The sequence below is a fragment of the Schistocerca gregaria genome, chromosome 5 (assembly GCF_023897955.1).
Source record: "Schistocerca gregaria isolate iqSchGreg1 chromosome 5, iqSchGreg1.2, whole genome shotgun sequence".
In the NCBI taxonomy this organism is placed as follows: Eukaryota; Metazoa; Arthropoda; class Insecta; order Orthoptera; family Acrididae; genus Schistocerca; species Schistocerca gregaria.
In genome coordinates this window covers 13,044,206-13,063,129 of record NC_064924.1, presented here as the reverse complement: position 1 = coordinate 13,063,129, position 18,924 = coordinate 13,044,206, and the positions used below count along the sequence as shown (strand labels likewise).

At 43.6% G+C, this 18,924-nt stretch overlaps 1 protein-coding gene across 1 annotated transcript in view; it reads right to left on the bottom strand.

The window, feature by feature from the left end:
- Window positions 1–18,336, bottom strand: part of LOC126272709 (uncharacterized) — a 61,551-nt gene extending 43,215 nt beyond the window's left edge. Inside the window, exons 1-2 of the mRNA XM_049975744.1 lie at window positions 18,277–18,336; window positions 17,407–17,673 (exon numbers count right to left, since the gene is read on the bottom strand). Of these exons, the coding sequence (XP_049831701.1) occupies window positions 17,407–17,673; window positions 18,277–18,336 (327 nt within the window). The remainder of the gene's footprint in view (window positions 1–17,406; window positions 17,674–18,276) is intronic.
- Between the last annotated feature and the right edge of the window lie 588 nt (window positions 18,337–18,924).

The window sequence follows — 18,924 nt, the reverse complement described above, 5'->3', positions numbered from 1 at the left end:
TGACGTATTTTTTCATATCATCAGGAAGGCCACAAGAATATGTCAGCAAATCAAGTGAAAGAACGTTGCGGAGCAAAACTGAGGATCTAAGGCAATCTTGTTGTCATGAAGAGTTGACATTCGCTGCCAATATGAGTCAGAAAGCTGCTGGAAACCCTGACATGGCTCACACGATTAAAAAAATTACTGAGACTCCAACAAGGGCGACAAAACTGAAGAAAAAGATGTCAATGTCTGAAGAAAAGAAGACAACCGAATTTACCCCTGAAGAAACACTGGTCATTTTTATTAATGCAGAACTAACCAAGAAGCAGTATCAAATAATACAGAGTGCAAACAAAGCTATATACCATTGCTACTCGTTGGTCAGAAAAACACAATGTTATCCAACAGAAGACTCAGTTAACGTCACTGAAACTTTAGCTGAAATTAAATTGCAAGGATTATCAGATCATACTGTATTGAGATTGTTCAAGTATTTAGAGGAAGTCATACAAGGCTTAAATTTAGAAGCAAATGACAGTTTCGAACTAATATCGAAATGGGGTTGCGATGGCTCTCAGCAATCACAGTATAAGCAGAAATTTCAGAACATCAGTGACTGTGATGCAAATATTTTTCAGAGCTCATGTGTATCTCTTAAAGTAGTTGCTAACATTAATGAAACTAAGAGAACCATATGGCAAAACTCAAACCCATACTCCACAAAATTCTGTCGGCCAATACGCAACCGTTTCGTACATGAAACATCTGACATTGCAAAGGTGGAGGTTCAGTACATTGAGAAGCCAATCAACGTGTTAAATGAACCAGAAGTGCCAACTGCTGGAGAAGTTGTAAGAATTAAACACACAATTTTGCTGACAATGGTTGATGGAAAAGTGCGGAATGCTGATAGAAGCAGGGCAATAACAATGATATGTTATATCTGTGGTCTTTCGTCAAAAGATTTCAGTGAATTAGAGAAAAGCGTTTCTAAGAACCTTACACACTGAAGTTTGGTCTGTCAGTTCTGCACACACGTATTCTACTCTTTCAGTCAGTACTGCATCTATCACACAAAATCTCAATTCGGAGACGGCAGGCAACGAGTGATGAAGAAAAACGAATTGTAGATGAGACAAAGGAAAAAATGCAAAGAATGTTCAGGGAAGAAATAGGACTACTTGTTGGCGTTCCAGTGCTGGGATTTGGAAATACAAATAGCGGGAATACGGCCAGACGCTTTTTCTCTGGCAGTGCTTCATAAATAAATGGAGTTGATATAAGATTGATTAAAAGGTTGAAAGTAATATTGGAAGCAGTTTGCAGTGGGCATCATATTGATGCAGAAATGTTTCAAGCATAAGCTTATGAAGCATCAAGCCTGTATGTGGAACTTTACAGTTGGCACTCCATAACTCCAACAATGTATAAAGTTTGGATATATGGGTTGCCTATAATTAAAGAAGCTATTGTACCAATTGGTCAATTGTCAGAAGCAGCTGAGACCAAACACAAACATTTTAGACTTTATCGCAGAAATTTCTCCAGAAAGGCCAACAAAGAGATTTGCAACAGAGATGTCTGGTGCAGGTTTCTTCTTAGAAGCGATCCTATGAAAGCAGCTAGGGAAAATAAAAATAAAAATAAGTATCCTTTATGGCAGCGATACATTGGAACTTCTTCTTCCAGAGACGTCCGATATTGGTTGTTCAGAAAAAATTCAAGAATAAAGTGGCCACGAAGGTGAATTTGAAGATGAGTGCGAATAGCTGAGTTGTGAAGAAACTACTGACTTGAAATCTAAATGTATTGAAACGTTTACTGATTTCCACAATTGATTAAAGTTTTATCCATTTCTATGTTTTTTTAAAGTTTTTAAACCTTTTCAAGGAAACAAGCAATATTTTCTTTCTGCATTTGAAATGGTAACTAGTAAAATAATTTTGTACTTTTAATTTTTTTATGGAAAATTAGTTACTAATATCCCATTCATACTTATTAATCTACAAACCAGGAGCCATACGCAAAATTTTAAATTGAAGTGAGTTTTAAAAATTTGCAGTAGCTACTCTGAGACTATGGGTACTACACTGCTACAAAGGTGCCTAAAAGCAATCTTCATACGCTCTCTTCTAAAATATCGTGACCTTATTACTAAACAAGATCAGGAACTGATCTAGAAGCAACTTTGGCAGAAGCCGATACACGCACTAGTATATTAAGGTCAATACATGTTTACGCAAAAACTAAAGATAATACCCTTATGATAATATTATTAGTTTGGGAGAATTTTTTAAAATTTACTCCGAGAAATTATGGAGAATCAACAACTTATAAAATATTCATGAACTTGACGTGGCATTGTGCAACACTAATTGATATACTCGTGTCGTTGTATCAATACTTAGAGCTGCACAGTAAATTAATGGTATCTCATAAGTCTAAGTTGAAATTATGACGCTAGAAGAACAGTAATTGTGGATTGTAGCGGCACACACAAAGGCAGGCAGCCATACATACTAACAAATGCACACCGAGTCTTCCCAGGAAATGAAGTAATTAAGGGTAATTTTTGTTATAACTAGCTTAAAAAGGAATGTGAGTGATTTAAACTATTAAAACTGGATAATTGTGGCCAGGATTTCAGTACAAATACTCCACTGTGCGTCGCAAACAGAAGATGGAGAGAAAGTAAATATATGAGCATGTTCAACAGATTGTTCATTACGCAAAGGGAGATGAGAATCTAATAGTCATGAGGCACTGGAATGCGGTTGTATGGCAAGGAGTGCAAGAAGTGGTAGGAATGAGGGAGGAGAAACACTGAGTTCGGCAATAAATTTAAGCTAATAAAAGCGAATACTGTGTTCAAGAATCACAGGAGGAGGACGTGTACTTGGAAAAGGCCGGGATATACGGGAAGGTTTCAGTCAGATGACACCATGGTGAGGAAGTGACTCCGAAGTCAGATAATAGATTGTAAGACGTACCCAGGAGCAGATATAGATTCACATCACAATTTAGAAATGATGAAGGGTACACTGAAGTTTAAGAAACTTGTTAGGAAGACTCAGTGCACAAAGGAGCAATCACAGAAGATGGAAAGAGAAACATGGGTACCAGGAAGGTGACTGCGAGGAAACCATGGGTAATAAAGGAGTTACATCAGTTGATCGACAAAAGAAGGAAGAAAATGTTGAGGAAAGTCAGGGAATGCAGAAATACAAGTTACTTAGGAACGAAATAGACAGGAAGTGTATCAAAGCTAAGGCGAAATGACTGCAGGTGAAATTAAAAGCAAGGGCGGTAACATTAAGACTGTAATGAGTATTCTACTTTTAAATGCAGAAGAGAGAACGGATAGGTGAAAAGAGTACATTGAAGGCCTCTATGAGAGAGACGACTTGTCTGATAACGTGATAAAAGAAGATAAATTGGCCGATAGGGAAGACATAGGTGATCTATTGTTAGAAACAAAATTTAAAAGAGTTATGGAAGACATGACATCAGGTAACCCAGAAGGGATAGCCGACATTCCGTGGGGATTTGTGAAATCATTTGGGGAAGAGGCAACAAAACAACTATTCACGTTGGTGTTTATTGTGTATGAGACTGGCAATATACTATCAGACTTTCGGAAAAACGCCATCACACAATTCCGAAGACTACAAGAGCCGAAAAGTGCAAGCTATTGTACAGTCAGCTTATCGGCTCATACAGTCTAGTTTCTGAGAAGAATAATATAAAGAAGAATGGAAAAGAAAACTGAGGCTCTCTTAGACGACACCAGTTTGATCTAAGGACAGCTAAAGGGACCAGAGAGGCAGTTCTGGCTTTGCAATTGATAACGGAAGCAAGACTGAAAAGAATCAAGACACGACTTGCAAAAAGCTTTGTACAATGTAAAATGGTGCAAGACATTCGAATTTCTGAGAAAAATAGGGTAAGTTGTAGGGAGATAATAATAATAATAATACATGTAATAAACGAAAAGCACCAGGTTGCAAACTTCTACCAAGAACCGACGTAAGATTCTGTTAACGTAATAATGCATGTGGCTAGGAAGGGAGACCCACATGCGGGGAGCCAGGCAACCTGGTGTAAGTCTTTTTAGTTGGCGCCACTTCTAGGAACTGCGTGTCCCTGAGGATGAAAAGATGAAAGAAGACTTCACAATATCGAGTCCCCGAGCGGATAAAATCTCTGATCCAGCTAGGAACCGCGTCTGTGCGCCTTACATGTAATTCCGCCGTGCTGACCACTTTTTCTTTTCTACGATATTGCAGTGCTTGTGTTATTCTGATTACGATGCAAAATTCCTTTGGACATGACTGCGTGCATCTAGGCACTGCAGTGGCTACAGCCGTTATGAAGTACATTAAATGTTTACGCAATTGCGAATAATGACAGCCATCAGCTGTAGAGGTCGTAGACACATGGTTAACGACATATGAAAGGTTGGGTCTGGCTGTGAGTCGTGCACGGATAGCCACATGGTAAGGCGACAGCTCGCGGTAAGATGGAAATCCGGGTTCGAGTCTCGCTCCGGCAAAAATTTTCATTGTCGTCATTCCATTCTACAGCTAATGATTATCATTATTCACATTTGCGAATACATTCAATGCACTTTTTTCCTCTCTTCTTTTTGTTTGTGGCATTTGGTCTGGGTGGACGTCACATGACATCCGTTCAAGTTCGTTGTTGGTTCCTTCATTCAGTTTTTTACTACACAAGGCAACCAGCCCTGTGACCGAGCGTGCTCAGCTATCATGCTGGCACACCACAGACCTGTGGAGGCGGGCAGCTATAGCTTATGTCGGGTAATATATAACATGTAAAAGAACCAAGAGGGTTAACAATACGGTTGGGAGATCAAGAACGAAATACTCTAATCACAAAAGTTGGGAGGCAGGGATGTAGTCTTTCGCCCCTGTTTTTTAATCTATAAATCTATGACGCAATGACGGGAATAAGAGAAAGACTGAAGGGTGGAACCAAAATTCAGGATGAAAGGATAACAATAGTTCAAACCGCTGATGACGTTGTTATCCTCAGTGAAGGTGAAGAAGAATACAGGAACTGTTGAATGGACTGAATAGTTTAATGAATACAGAATGTCGATTGAGAGTAAACTGAAGAAAGACGAAAGTAAGGAGAAGCAGCAGAAATGAGAATACCAAGAAACTTCATATCAGAATTGGTGACCACAAAGTAAATGATGTTAAAGAACTTTGCTACCTAGGCAGCAAAATAACCTGTGACGTACGAAGAAAGGAGGACATAAAGATCTGACTGGCGCTGCCCAAAAGGGCATTCTTGGCCAAGAGAAGTGTTCTACTTTCAAACATAGGACTTAGATTGAGGAAAAATTTCTTGAAATGAATGTTTCGAGCACAGCACAGACGAAAGTGGAAAACAGAGTCTGGGAAAATTCAAAAAGGAAGAGAGTCGAAGCATCTCAGATTAGATAATACAGCGTAATATTGAGAATTAGATGGACTGATAAGGCAGGGCATGAGGAGGTTCTCGACAGAAACGGTGAGGAAAGAAATGTAGAAAACACTGACAAGAAGAAGGACAGTGTGTTAAGACTCCAGAAATAACTTTCATGCTAATAGTGGGAGTCGTAGACGGTGAAAAATGTAGCGGTAGGCAGTGACTAGAATATACTCTGAGATGAAAAGGTGGGGAATTTGTGGTGGGCCGCATAAAATCAGTCAGTAGATTGATAACTCAAAAAAAAAATTAGTTTGTACATAGAGAAGGCAACATTGTCGATTTGCAACTAAACTATGGGACACCATAGCTTCCAGACTGTTTGACGACGAATCATGTGTGTAATTGCCCTTAAATTTTTTTTACAGGTTTTCGGTTAACGCACGTCTTACAAATACTTTTAATAATCTTTATAAAAAAAATTCCCCTTTTCATAAAATCCTGTTTTAAAAGAACTGCATTTTAACTAACAGTGCATGACGTAATGATGCATCAGTAATGGTGCAAAACCGGTAGTGTCCCCCAAGCAAATCTCATCAATTCACAAAAATGTTTCCAGTTGTAAACGGTTTCAAGATTCTTAAATATTAACAACTCTACACTAAATTATTCCACTTTTCCTGCCATCTACGACCAGCCACAAACCTTTGAATGTGCAGGACTGACGGTACCTTTAGCACCAGAACCTCCCCCCACGTCACGTATAGCCGTCACAGCTGGGGCGTCTTAACACTCCACTCGCCTTTCCATTGTGGAATCCGCGTAACGCGTATATCCCTTTTACAATCCATGTTCCCACCCTTATGTCACAACAAATCCAATATCACTTCCGTCATTCTCATCAGCCTTCTTAAGTATCGACACCATGTGTTTGTGCAAACAGCATATACACATAGTCGTCTACATAAGTAATATAATGACAGTACAAAGTATTTGTACAGAGAAATGAAACTAACAAACAGTTAACACTATTACAAAGACATCTGTGCTTATGTTTATTATCTAACAGTGAATTTCGACGTAGCAAACAAAAATATGCCGATAGTACACGACAAACTAGTTCCCAAAATTAATACCACCCTATTCCGGTTGTTCTCACGTATATACAGGCAATACTTACCTACTGGTTGTATTTAAATTTATTTTTTATCTTTTCGCTTGTCTCCCATATCCTGGACAACCCTTTATTCTGCTTCGTACAAATGAACCCACATTGGTCCTTCCTATTCTTCAGCTTCTTCGTCCGGAATGGACTTCCAGTCACTATCATCATCTTCTTCCTTCACATCCTGACGATGCATTTCATTTTATTGATGGCTTGCCACCCCCTCTGCTATGCACCCTAGCATGCAAGTAATTAAAGACTGCCCCTCATCATGTTCTCTGATTTGCCTACCTTCCGCAACACTACGGCTTTCATTTGGTACCTCAATTTGAGCATCTTCCTTCTCCTTCTGTGGTAAGGTTTCCTATTGATCTATTATATTAGCTTGGCTCAATTTGATTTCTTCTATGGGTGTTCATACAGCTATTGCCACATCTTTCACCAGTCATTGTTGTGATGGACGATCCTCATGATTACCAGCCCATGGATTCAGGTGTCTGATTTTGACAATCTCCATCCGTTGCCTATTCTTGTCTACCTATAGCCAATTTGTTGAGAACTCTGACTCATTACTTGGCTGATAGCAATTCCCTGCTGTTCTATTTGTTTGGTAAAGATTGAATGGAATGGCCCCTCCTACTGGTCTGCTCCCACTATTCTTCCCATCATTGTCCATCACGGTGGTCAGTTAAAGTTTTCGTGCCTGTTGTTATTCTTTTGTTCTGTTCTCCTCTCACGTGGTTCACTCTTGACAAATTCGAATACTAATTCGCTCAACATGTTGCTGAAGCCTTCAACATCGTCGCCCCATATACCCAGCAGAACTCGTTGATATCTCACCAGTAGCTTCATATGGCAGAATCTGATGATTTCACTAACGCTACAAGCTACATCTAGGAACTTATTCTTTCCCGGTTAAATGTCGAAGAACTTCACAGAACTCCTCTGTCCTGACACTTCCAAATCTTTTCACACTGCTGTCTCTTGCTTAATTCGTTCCTGTGTTTCCTTTGACCAATAGATTGCAAGGAACCCTGCCTAAAATCCCACCTAGTGTGATGATCCCAATTAGTGTAACAGTCACAAACGTTATAATTCATACTGTAGAATCATCGCTCTAGCTTAGCTTGCTATTGAGACTTTCTTATGTGAACTTTGGCTGCACACCTACGCGCTCACCTGTACAAAGTTACGTATTCATTTATGCACCAGTAAAATCCTCTTTTACTTTACTTGCAGTACCGACGTGCTTTACCTCACCTGCTCCTACTCGCTTCCTTTCATTCGGCCTCTTTGTCAGATTTCAGGAGCAGACCCATGCACACCTTCCAGGCGGGATGCAAAAGCCACGATGGTGGCATTAACAAACCAAATCGAGAAATCCGTACATTGGCGTGATTTCCAATTGTACTTGTACACTTGGCCTTTTTATATGGAGATGAAGTGTCTGAAACCAAACGCCTTTCCACTTCGCTGCATATCCCAGTTGGTACAGCTGAAGAGCTATGTCTTCCTCCCGTCTTACATTCATTGAAGACTTGTTACTGCAACTAGCATTTGTGTTAACCTTGAAACAGTACTGCTAGCACGCTTCACAACTAATGTCGATGTATAAATGAGATCACAAGGCAAAACAAGTAATGTTTAAAAATACTCTATGATATGGTAAGAGCGTTTTTTCTCTGGTAATCAAAAACTTTGGACAATGGACATGGGAATATGCGCCACAGTGTTTTGTTTCGGTGAGTATTCCTATCTGTCACACTCTCTCTTCGTTCTACGCCCCTCCTAGTGTGTATGAGGTCATGATGTGAGAACGTAATGCGATGTACATAGGTGAAGGACTAACCCAAAGACAGTCAGAAAGCAGTACGCTTACCAAAGCATAGCACAGAGTTTGTCTTAGGGGGCTATAGAAAGATCAGGTCAGACGAGAGTAGAGGGCGCAGGTTGGCCTTCAGTCAGTGGGAGACCAGCGGTTTGAATGAGTGACAACAGCCTTATTTCTGCACTGTTAGCAGCGGCGTGGAGCTGAAGAGGCGTGGTGTAACTGAGCTACGGTTGGTATTGGTAAGAACTTAAAAAATGAGTTACATCATTGTGGATAGTGCTCGCCATTTGTTATTTACATTTGATTTTTGTGAGTGGAGGGTCAAACGGCGGTGTAATTATTATTATTATTTTGGCGGAATAACATGATGAGAGAGTGGCAGCTGCAACTGCCTCTGTACTAGTGCTGACCATGAGTCCTACGCCTTGTAGGATGAGCTCCACAGTTTTAAATAATGGTATTTACGAGAGTGGTGATGATATTTCTTGGCAAACCTAATTTTGTGCTGTGGCGGTAAATTGTGAAGTGGTTTTCCTCATAATGGGGTCTGGACACCAGTTTGCCCCATTCCTGCGGTGGCACAGTATCTATGAAAAATACATGTTTTTGGTGTCCGTCCATGGTAGAGAACATTCAGGAACGATAATAGGAAGCGATCTAGAATGTTTTTCGTTAATTTTTGGACGAGTTCTCGGCACTTTATTTGTGGCTTAAGTCCGCGACACGCGTCCACGCTGTTTCTGAATGGAGGTAGTAATGGTCAGAACATCATGATTGGTGAGTGTTTAACGGTGGTCAGGGGTTATTAAAGGTAGCATTAATTACGGGATTGATAATGGTTAAAAATGTTTCAAATGGCTCTGAGCACTCTGGGACTTAACCTGCGACCGTAGCGGTCGCGCGGTACCAGACTGCACCGAGCGAGGTGGCGCAGCGGTTAGCACACTGGACTCGCATTCGGGAGGACGACGGTTCAATCCCGTCTCCAGCCATCCTGATTTAGGTTTTCCGTGATTTCCCTAAATCGTTTCAGGCAAATGCCGGGATGGTTCCTTTGAAAGGGCACGGCCGATTTCCTTCCCAATCCTTCCCTAACCCGAGCTTGCGCTCCGTCTCTAATGACCTCGTTGTCGACGGGACGTTAAACACTAACCACCACCACCACCAGACTGTAGCGCTTAGATAATGGTCCGTCGTGGACACAGCATGCTGCCCACGTGTCTGCAAGTGGTACACACCGTCTTGAACAAGGCAGCCAGCTTATAACGCAGTGTCCTGTCGCGTATGCAAAGTATAATTTGGAACATTCTGGTATTGGTCTTGTGTGAATTTTGTGTAGTTTCTGAATTTGTTTCCTTGTGAGGGAGAGAAATCCACGTGCCTAGCAAAGATCCGTGTGGTGCCTATATACGTAGTCTTTCACTTGGCAGTGTTTTTTTCATGCAACTCGAGTTTTTCTACTGAGGAAGGCAAAGTAACGCTAAATTTCTTTCTCTCGGGAGGCGTGCCAACACGGGCAGCCAGGAAGAATTTGGTAATCTTGCTGATCCTACACCTAATGAAGAGGGTAGGAGTGGGTCGATTGCAGAACCAGCTTCTTCAACCTGGACTGGTGTTCTCAAGAGAACCAGATGTTTTGGAGTGAACACATGGTGTGTCGTGGGACGATCAATCTGTTCTTAAAATAATTGAAAAGCCACGATCATGTGCCATGTGCCATGATGTCCATGTGGTTTTATAAATGTTAATCCAAGTTTCAGGTCCGATTATGGCACCTCCAGAGTGTTGAAACCGGTCATCTAGTAAACGATACTGAAGCGATCGTGGCTTTTTAGAACCGGACGTGTTATTAACAAATGGACACATAGACTGACTTTCAGTATGCGGAAAATGAGAAACAAAGTTGCAAGGCACATGTATGGAGTTGCAGGAAAAAGAGCAAAAAAGGGAGATCTGGTGAATATTCAGGAATAATACTTACAGATTACAACTCTCTTCTAGGAAACTGAGGGAGCAGTTGAAGAGGGTGAAGGACCTGGTACTTATGGCACTAGTTCGGAATAAGTATAGGATTGGTAAATGCAGGCAGGAAACTGTTGAAAACAGTTTTCAGGACAACGGAGAACAAGGATATTCAAAATTTGAACAACACGGTGGGGCAAGCGCAAGGGTTAGCTGACGCTACTAAGGCCAAGGCAGAATGGCGTAACACTCAACTGATGAATAGGGAGCAAGCTGTGCAAACATTGCGAGGATGGTACTAGAGTTATCAGCAGAGCTGATGTAATATACACAGAGCACCAGGCAGACTAAATAGTGATCTTGAAATGGCACAGAAACTCCTGAACACAGTAGATGGATGAACAGCTGATATGGGTTTAGAGGGACAGTATAAATGATGCAATGTTAGAAGCAACTACGTTTCAGGAAGCTGTTAGCCATGCCGTGCATAGGTAACTGAGTTCCGCACTGCTGGCGCCACAGACGTTCCTAGGCAGAGTGCACAAAGGACTTTATAACGGAGTTGAAGTATGTAACAGAACCAACTAAAGACAATTTGGCACTGTTTTGTCGCATGTCAGCAGTCGAAGCCAAATTGTGTGGTCCAAGTTTGCATGTGTCAGTAAGTTGTCCAGCAGTAGGTTTGAATGCCCAGTATCAATATTATTTTGTACATCCTTACCCAGTGAAATGGGACGCAACAGGAAAGAGGGCATGGGTACGAATCAATGAAGTACTGACAGTCTCGTGAAACGGATGTCCTTGGAAGACCTACAGACAAGGTTGAGATCAAGGGAATCCTACGGTGTGTCCAGCTAAGGTAGTAGGGACTGACACACAGGCATTTGAGGTATGCAATTCTTAAGCATCGACTAGACACCGACCAGCGCAGGGCCGCGAAACGGCATCAAGAAGGCGCCAGTGGAAAGAGCGGGCAGAGTCACACCTCCAGGAAGAGTGAGTTCAGTGCGCCCGTCAACGCTGACTGTACCAGCCGCCCATCGCTGGTCGGCCCTGTTCGTTAGCAGCCTTCGAGAGCATCAGCACTGAGTATTAGGAAGACGATACTTAGCCTGCATTCTGAGAATAGTAATAGAAACTAAAGCACTCGTAAGTAGGAGGCAACAACTGCAAAAGGATAAGTAATGGTTCTCTTCTTTGTAGAAATAAGGTGTCCTAATTGGAAAGTGTTTTGTACAGATTATTTTGGATTCCTGTCACCAGCGATCGCAACTTCTCTTCTTCCTTGCTCATCTGGGGACGAGGATTACGGGACTTCATTCTGTGCCTCTCTGTCGCAGGTATTTCTCTCATTTGCTTCAGAGGTGCACTGCTACTAATTGTTTTTTCTTTTGCCTCGGACCTACCTATAATTTGTTGCGGCGGCCCCTCATTAAAACAGTCGCTAAGCCGCCCCCTGCACTACCTGCGCCTACGCACCTCCGGCTGCTGTTTGTTGGCTTTGATATAATTCAGTTTCTCCAGTTTCGGAACCACCAAACGTCGCAGTTGATGATTGCCGTCCAGAAGCTCATTAATGCGCAAAACGCTGCTGCGTCAACTCCGCCACAACAGCCAGCCAAGTCCACGCATTCCGCCGTTCCGTGCTTTCTATGAACAACAAGAGGTTCGGAACGAGTGCCACCGTCAGTTCGACGCCCATTGTGATAGACATCAAGTGCGAGGTACTGTGAAACTTCCTTACTTCTTGTCAGTGGGAGCACAGGAATATACCACCTCGTTCAGAAGCTATTCCGGACTACTAGGCCGGAGTTGTTACTTTTTGAAGATTTAGTTTCCACCATCACTATTACGATGATCAGGTACTGCTTACCACAGCTCGTTACAAGTTCTTTCGAGTGCGAATAAACCAGAACAGACACACCGTCAGTGGATCACTGAACTTCAGGCTTTGAGACGACAGAGTACAAATACGTGTTGACAGTAATATAGCGAAGCATTCGTGATGCAATTACGTACAATGCGCCAGACAGTAGAATTCGTGAACGAACTCTTAAACTTCTTAAGGGTAGCTTTCTTATGTCGTTGCAACTAAAAAATGCGTGTTTTTTTTCACCAGATGCGTTTCGCTTTATTGAGGTAAAGCATCATCAGTGGTCTATAATTAAAATATTAACATTTTGATTTGCTTTAACAATATTTTTCGATCGTAAAGCAAATAAAAATATAAATAACTTATTTATAGAACACTGATGATGCTTTACCTCAATAAAGCGAAACGCGTCTGGTGAAAAACCATGCGTTTTTGTAGTTTTAACGACAGAACACAAATACCGTCAAACGAAGAATTTAAATTCTTAAACATTCTGACCCTACTTTTAAACAAGTGAACTATTGGACATGAGGACTCATGCGACCGTGCCGTGGAAAACTTCGAGGAAGCTCCCATTTGCAGTGTAACACAAAGTGACAAACAGGTAGGGTCATGCGACCGACCGCCTTGGGCTAACGGCCAGACTAAAAACGTGTCAAAGCGTGTGTCTGCTGTGCAATCGTTTTCCTGGTGGTTTTATACCCATAAAAGGCAACATTGCCCTTAGCGAAAAACGATTTGCTTTGCTCATGGAAAGTCAGCTCATGTACAGTCCGTGTGCTTGCATCAGAAAGAGAACTCTAGCCACGTTCGCTCTCGTAAGCGTGGAGCACTTTCTCACTAGGTGAATGTAGTATTTTCTAAGCGGGCTACTGGTATTTGTAATGACCAAATTCAGGATGTGCCTTTGCCCCACCCAACTGCTGTGCACTGACGGTCACACTGTTTGTGAACTTAGTCATTAGTGTGTCACTTCAGTGAAACACGGCCGCTTCCGTCAGGTTGCTGAATCGTACCACTTACGAGCAGCTGAGCTCGGCACAGGTGACAAAATTCTGCACGAAGTTGCTGCGGATGGCGGTCGGTGCTTGGTGTTTGTAGCCTGCCTGCCACATTCCAGTCTCACGCCAGAACAGTGACATTTACCATTTTGCATATTGCACAACAGAATAGTATTAGAACAAAGAATAAAATTTTTGAGGTGTCTCAAACGGTGTCCAGGCATAGTTCGGCTGCCCCATACACAGTGTTTGTGTAAACACTTCGAAGTTGCCGAAACACAAGCAAACAAGGAGCATCTTGCCACAGTGTACGTGAAAGAGAACAACAGGAACACATTTTTCAGTCCCACGACATCATGGCAAAGGAGGCATAACGATTGTCTGTTCATGGGGTAGCGCACCACCTAAGAACACGTTTCAGACCGAAAACCGTCCATAAAAGATCACTCTGAAACTATTCACTAGTCCAGTAGATAACGCTAAAAGGCTCGAAAAACTGGAGCATATTCATCGACCAATATATAGCCCTCCCCTTGCTTCCAGTCAGATCCCAGAGTCTGGTCATTCCGTCTGCATCGCTGGTACCGACAGAAGGCCAGCACTGTTGGCTGGAATACGACCTGTAGAAATACAGCAATGTGTTGCCAGCCGCAGTCGCTTCCAATTAGCAGTCTGATTATATGGGTCTGCAGCCATCTGGCTGAGGGGGGAGGGGGGCGGCGTTAGGAACTTGCTTGTTCTGTATAATAAATAGTGGTAAATAATAATAGTGATGCTGTAACTGTTGGCTGGTAATATTTACTGACAAAATGCAGCTTAACGCTAGATTGCGTACTTCCGGCTATCCTGTGTGGCCTGTGTTTTAGTACGGCTTAAAAAGAGAGAGATTAATAATTGATCACCGAAGCGTCGGTTCTCGATTGTGTTCAGGAGACGTACGGACTGATTATGCGAAAGGGTTTTCGTAATTGACCTTTTGATCCGGATTGCCTTCACGTAATCAGAATCTTCGATGAAAATACCTAAGGGACCTATTTGAATATAAAAATGGAAATGAAAGCAAATTAGTGGCATTTCGTAACAGAATGATTAACATATCGGAAGTTGAACACATTGGTGGTTTCCCAAATACAATCGAGACACCGCGATAAAGAGCGAACCTGTAACAAAGCTCATATACAATTTGAACATCATTTTTGGTTAGTGAAAGAAAAGAATAAGAAGAAAATTACTGCATCGTAAAATATTAATATATTTTGAACAAATTGGCATTAAACTTATAAACATTGACAAATACACAATAAATACGACTTACATCTAATATTTCTTTTGTGGATTGCGCAGTCGAATAATCGCTGCTCTGTCAGTCCGTTCTTTCTTAAAATTAAATGTCCTTGCTTGTGCGTAAGTACATTGTATTCACACGCGAGTTACCGAAATCTTTGTTCGTCGTTTCACATAGTTTTTACACAAAATGAAAATATAACTTGTAGCAATGCTATGTACTACTTCTTAACATGTCGACTACCAAAAATACAAAGTACAATGAAGTCTCTAGAATATTTCTTAACAAAAGATAGATTGTCCTTTCTTCTGTTTCGCAGCTTCTTGCTATCCAGCGCTGCGGCAATGGTTTTAAATATCTGCGCCCAGCTGGTCATAGTGTTTATTTAGAGTATTTAAACGCTGGACGTGCGTCTTGGTATAGGCGCACAAAAAAAAAAAATCTCTTTACTCTCGTGCTGTGATGCTTAGCATCTTTACGAACTACAGCTCGTTGGCTGTCCTTTTCTTTAATGCCAAATATCTCACATGCAAAGTAGCTGAAATCCAATAATATTACAGGGGGGGATGGGGTCGGAGGGGTCTTCAACGCTATCAGCTGCCATTCCTGCTGGTCACAATGGTGACTGAATGAAGATAAGGGCCAGGCAGGTCTGCTGTGGGTGAAGAACTGATACTTCCGGCTGCAAGCTGCCCGACTTGGGCAGGGAGCACCTGGTGCCGCCTGGGTACCGTCTTGCGACGGCCCCACAGGCTGTCCTCCGTGCGGCTGCTGCGGCTCCGCCTAATCGCCATCAGCGTATGCAGATTTCTGGGAGCGGCGAGGCTTCCACATTGACTCTCAGCTGTGGCTGCCACTCTGCCACCCACGATGCTGTGGAACTGACCGCAGGCAAACAGGACGACTATGACTGCAGATTCAGCGATGGGCAGCTGCGTCCGACTCAGTGCGATAACGCGGGCCGGACGCAGCACGGCTGCTACCAGGCCTGCCGAGGAAGAATCACTTACAACTCTTGGCCAGAAATGTATGTTACTTTAATGCTGTCTCACTGTCGCCTTGGGAGTGAACCCTCGTATTGTATCAGTTCCTGCAAACGCCTACAAATGAGAAAACGGTGACAGTACCATCAGACGGTGTCTCTATGGAGTGGGTTTGCCTTCGCTACTGTGGAGCCTAGTTGTGAATGAACTCGTTTAATTACAACTTAGAGGGTGCTTTTGGAAAGATACACTGACGATTTAGTCAATACAAAATTGCTAGAACCATTAGAATAATGGCAGAATGAGCTATGAGCATTGTGCAAAACTGATGCTGGGAGCAGGACCTAAGGATATGTCTGAAAAAACTGTTGTAGTACTGTCCACGGGGAAGCATTTCTAGTACACATACTGGAAACTCAAGCTTTTGGACTGAACTCTACCAGTGAAACTATCACGGAGGCCTCACACACAGAACATATGTTGGAAAGGCGAATAGTTCTTGTATGTGTACTAGAAGAGTCTGTGATAAAAACTGGGGTCTAAGGCCCAGGAGTTTGTACTGGATGTACCAGGTGGTAAAAATTGACACAGATGCTTGCAATGACATAAGGTTCTGTCAGAACAAAAAAAGTATTTCTAGACGCGTGGAAGATCACTTGCGATCGTCATTTGGTGATGATCGTGTGCTTAGCCGCCACTTTCGTCATGCTTGGCCTCCCAGGTCCCGAGAGCTCAGTCCGTGCGATTATGGGCTTTGGGGTTACCTGACGTCGCAAGTGTATCGTGATCAACCTACATATCTAGGGATGCTGAAAGACAACATCCAACGCCAATGTATCACAATAACTCCGGACATGCTTTACAGTGCTGTTCACAACATTATTCCTCGACTACAGCTATTGTTGAGGAATGATGGTGGACATATTGAGCACTTGCAGTAAAAAACGTCATCTTTGCTTTGCCGTACTTTGTTATGCTAATTATTGCTATTCTGATCAGATGAAGCGCCATCTGTCGGATAATTTTTGAACGTTTGTATTTTTTTGGTTCCAATAAAACCCCATGTCATTCCAAGCATGTGTGTCAATTTGTACCTCTCTATCTACATTATTCCGTTATTTATTCAGTTTTCAAATTTATACTGACTTGTTGATCACCCGGTACATCACTGTAATAAGGCCTATGATAATTTTATTGCCTACAGTATGGAGGAATAAAGCACAGCAGAAGGTGGTGGCTAAGGAGCTTGGCAAGGTGCAGAAACCGGCCTGCATGATCGTAACAGGAGGAGTTAGCGGCACAGCCTCTCCTGCAGTGGAGACCATGCTGGACAAGTCCCCATTGCACCTTTGACTTGCAATGGAATGAGCGAGAGAGGAATACACGTTTGCATCAAGGCGGACCTACAACTACCGGCCGGTATGGCCGAGCGGTTCTAGGCACTTCCGTCTGGAACCGCGCGACCGCTATGGTAGCAGGTTCGAATCCTGTCTCGGGCACGGATGTGTGTGATGTCTTTAGCTTAGTTAGGTTTAAGTGGTTCTAGGCGACTGATGACCTCATAAGTTAAGTCCCATAGTGCTCAGAGCCATTTTTTGAACCACTCTCTGCTGCAGAGCGAGAAATCTCGCGGTGGGGACAGCGTGGCTCGCATCACATCCCTTGTCTGGAGCTGTGTTAACCTCCCTAAGTGGAACCGCGGGCCACTCTCTGGGCCGCAGTTCGTGTCGTGGCAGAGGAGGAGTTCCCGGCTCAGGGCCCGGAGCGCGGCAGCCTCCTACCCACCAGCGTCGCATACCTGTCCGGTGCTCCTCACGCGCGAACTCACATTGCGCTCTCTCACGTCCCGCCGACAGCTACCAGCTCATGGCGTAATGCACTATACCTGTAGGGCAGTCCATCGCGGCGACGCCTCGGGGGCGGAGGACGAGGCCGCCTCCGACTGCGGGGGTGGCGAGCGGCGAGCGGCGCCTGCGCAGAGGGGCGCCCCCGGGAGGCGGGGGGCGGAGGCGGGGGCGGGGGCTGCGGGGGCGGCCAGTGGTGTGCCGGACGCGCTGCGCGGCGCCCGTCTCTCTCCGCCCTGCTGGCCAGCGTCGCCGGCGCCTCGCCACGGCCCGCCTGGTACGTTGCGCCGCCGGCACGCCTCCTCGCTCTACCCCTGCTGCACTGCCATCGCTACCGTCTAAGCGCGAGTACCTCCGGGCAGTAACCGCAGCCAGCAGCGTTTGCTGTGTCTGCCTCCTTACCTCGCAAGCCAATCTCCTTGTCTGTCCTATTCGCCGTCAGCTCACAGATCGAACGGCTGTCGGTAAGCTTCCGTAAGACCTCGACACTTCTGATTGTCATTTAGATGCATGTAGGAGGAATTCGTATGTTGGTTGGCTCTTCTTGGAACGTACGTTTCAGCAATTTTTCGATGGTAGCCATCACGTCTGCCTCTGCAGTTTCTTGATCACGTTGCGTCTGAGCCAGCTATACGATCTCGTGACGTAACACCCAGCTCCTTACGTCAGCTGCTCCAGTAGTTCTATTAAGACTACCTTGTGGGTGTCGCAGACTGACAAGTTACACTCGAGGATCGGCGGAACGAGTGTTCCATACAACATTTCTTCCGCGGATGATAATACTTCCTTAATAATCTGCAAATGAACTTCAGGCTGGCAGATTCTTTCAGAACAAGCGGTTTAATGTCGTCATTCAGCTGGGAGGCATTTCAATCGCTCACTCCTAGGTATTTAATCCTAAAGGAATTTACCATCTCCTTCAGCAGGTACGGGAACGAGGTCCCTCCACCAATTATGGCTCGTAAAGTCATCTCTCTTTCCAGTGCTCTCCAATGTATGTGCTCACTGCTCTACGTCACGTTCCACACCGCCCTTTTACCTGAAATTTGGTCTTCCATTTGGTATTCTGTCTTTCCATCTCAAATCATTCACTACCCTTGGCAGCCGGCCAGAGTGGCCGTGCGGTTCTAGGCGCTACAGTCTGTAGCCGAGCGACCGCTCCGGTCGCAGGCTCGAATCCTGCCTTGGGCATGGATGTGTGTGATGTCCTTACGTTAGTTAGGTTTAATTAGTTCTAAGTTCCAGGCGACTGATGACCTCATAAGTTAAGTCGCATAGAGCTCAGAGTCATTTGAGCCTTTTACCCTTGTCAGCCTGTTATCATTCAAGGATCGCGTATGTCCGTCCAATTTGAGCCGCTCGGAGGTAATTTTATATTGGACCTATTTTCAAATTTTCTCATTCCAGATTGTTTCTTTTCTCGTCTTTCTGATCATTCTACGTCGAACCTTGTCTCTGCTACCTGAATTCTGCTGATGTCTTTACTTCTCATGTTCCACGTTTCACAACCGTACGCCAAAATGGACTCGTTATAGTGGTCATACACGACATTCTTACAT